The sequence below is a fragment of the Otolemur garnettii genome, unplaced genomic scaffold (assembly GCF_000181295.1).
Source record: "Otolemur garnettii isolate 467f Iridium unplaced genomic scaffold, OtoGar3 scaffold00032, whole genome shotgun sequence".
In the NCBI taxonomy this organism is placed as follows: domain Eukaryota; kingdom Metazoa; phylum Chordata; class Mammalia; order Primates; family Galagidae; genus Otolemur; species Otolemur garnettii.
The window spans coordinates 14,332,070-14,334,212 of NW_003852427.1; the positions used below are offsets into that span (position 1 = coordinate 14,332,070).

The window sequence follows — 2,143 nt, forward strand, 5'->3', positions numbered from 1 at the left end:
AAATGGCATTTAGTTATAGCATGTGTATAAATATGCAAAGAAATATATAAAATGTGTACATATTTCAAGCCTGTTTGGTAAAAATGTATATAGTATATATATCTATATAAATAAAGAGTATCTTATTTTAAAGAAAACATTATAAAAACTTAAGTTTTATTTCAGAGAATTTCAAGGAATAATTAAAGACACATTATTTATGATATAAAATTTGTTATAAAAATGTATTTATTATGTTATTTGAACAAATAATTATTACTGTGTAACTATCAACTGTTAATAATTATACTTATGTATAGGTAAAAAGAAACATTTTAATGCTGCATTCATACTAAGTTATAGATGCTGTGTCAATTCTCTGACAGTTTTGAGCACAATGATTCACTGTTAAAAAATTTCAGATGTTACTGCATTCCAACTTGAAAGAGAACCTCTAGAGAAGTTTTCTTCCATCTCATCAAGTTTCTAGGAATATTTAAGGGCATGTAATTTTGGATAACATTTCAATATTTGCAAAATCTCCATTCTCTTAGAATAGTTTATTTTAGTGTTCATTATTGATGTTTTGTACTCTCTTAATGAGGGAATGAAAAAAGCAGCACATAATTGGAATTCTCTGTAGATTGGGCTTAAAACACCAATTATACACATTCACTTTCCAGACATGTACAATTTAAAATCTCTGTGTCACTTAATTTATAATGTGATTAGCTATATTTGGGGTAAGCTATTTAAACTTCTTAAAAAGTGCTAGGTTAAAAATAAATGAATGAGACTTGATTAAATTAAGAAGCTCTGCACAGCCAAGGAAATAATCAACAGAGCCAAGAGACAATCTACAGAATGGTAGAAAGTATTTACAAGCTAAATGTCTGATAAAGGGCTAATAAACAGAACCTACATAGAACTCAGGTAAACCATTAAGAAACACTTCTTTCCTCAAAGGGCAAGGGAAATCACTGAGCAGTTGGCTGGGAATTGTGCCCACCCAAATGCCACCAATTTCTTTCTGTCAAGGAAATGAGGAGACCTATCAATAAGAGATTTCTCAGCTTGATGGAGAGGACAGGGGAATGATTGGTCCCGCGAGGCCATGACAACGGGAGTGAGAGGACTCCTGAACGCCCCACCTCATTTGAAAACCAAATCAGACTAGGGACCTATTTAGTGTGATGGGGCGGTGCAACAATTATCGCGCTGCGGGCTAACTGCGTCTGCGCACAATCGCATTTCCGTCTCCGCTCCGAGACCCTGCAGTACAATCTGTAATGGCGTCTGGGCTATTAGGTTTGTCCGCTCGCCGCCTTTTGGTGGCAGTGGCGACGCGAGGGCTCCTGGCTGCCCATGTTCGCTGGGACTCTGGTTCCTCCAGGGCTGTAGTCACCCCGTCCACTGTGGCGGGAAAGCGGCCGCCGGAACCGACCATACACTGGCAGGAGGACCCAGAACCCGAGGAGGAAAACCTCTATGGGACGAACCCCGACTCCCACGGTTTTGACAAGGACCCTGTTATAGATGTCTGGAACATGCGGGTTGTCTTCTTCCTTGGCTTCTCCATTGTCATGGTCCTTGGCGGCACCTTCGTGGCCTATCTGCCTGACTATGGGATGCAGGAGTGGGCCCGCCGGGAAGCTGAAAGGCTTGTGAAATACCGAGAGGCCAATGGCCTCCCTCTCATGGAATCCAACTGTTTCGACCCCAGCAAGATTCAGCTGCCGGAGGACGAGAACTGACCAGTTGCTGAGTGGGACTCAAGAAGCACCACCTTCCCCACCCCTGCCTGTCATTCTGTCTTCTCCTCAGAACATCTAATTAAAGGGACTGAAAGTCTAAAAAAAAAAAAAAAACCATTAAGAAACGTCAAATAACCCTCTCAAAAAATGGGCAAACTATATGAACAGAAACTTTTCAAAGGAAGATACAGATGGCCAAAAAACGTATGAGAAAATTCTCAGTATCACTAATCATCAGGGGATGCAAATTAAAACCAAAGCAGGAGAACACTTTATTACTGTGAGAAAGGCTTTTATTAAAAAGTTTAGATTTTTGTGAAGAGACAAAGACAGAGTAGTTGTGGCCACATTGTCAACCTGGAGCAGTACTCGGCTTCTCCACGTAGAACCCGGGAGTAGGAGACTCAGAA

At 40.3% G+C, this 2,143-nt stretch overlaps 1 protein-coding gene across 1 annotated transcript; it reads left to right on the forward strand.

Annotated features, from left to right (window-relative positions):
• The first annotated feature begins 947 nt into the window (after nt 1-947).
• Nucleotides 948-1,841, forward strand: LOC100952930 (NADH dehydrogenase [ubiquinone] 1 beta subcomplex subunit 11, mitochondrial-like). Its single transcript, XM_003789464.3, has one exon. The coding sequence runs from the start codon at nt 1,269-1,271 to the stop codon at nt 1,731-1,733; it is 465 nt and encodes a 154-aa protein (XP_003789512.1). The 5' UTR covers nt 948-1,268; the 3' UTR covers nt 1,734-1,841.
• The last annotated feature ends 302 nt before the right edge of the window (nt 1,842-2,143 follow it).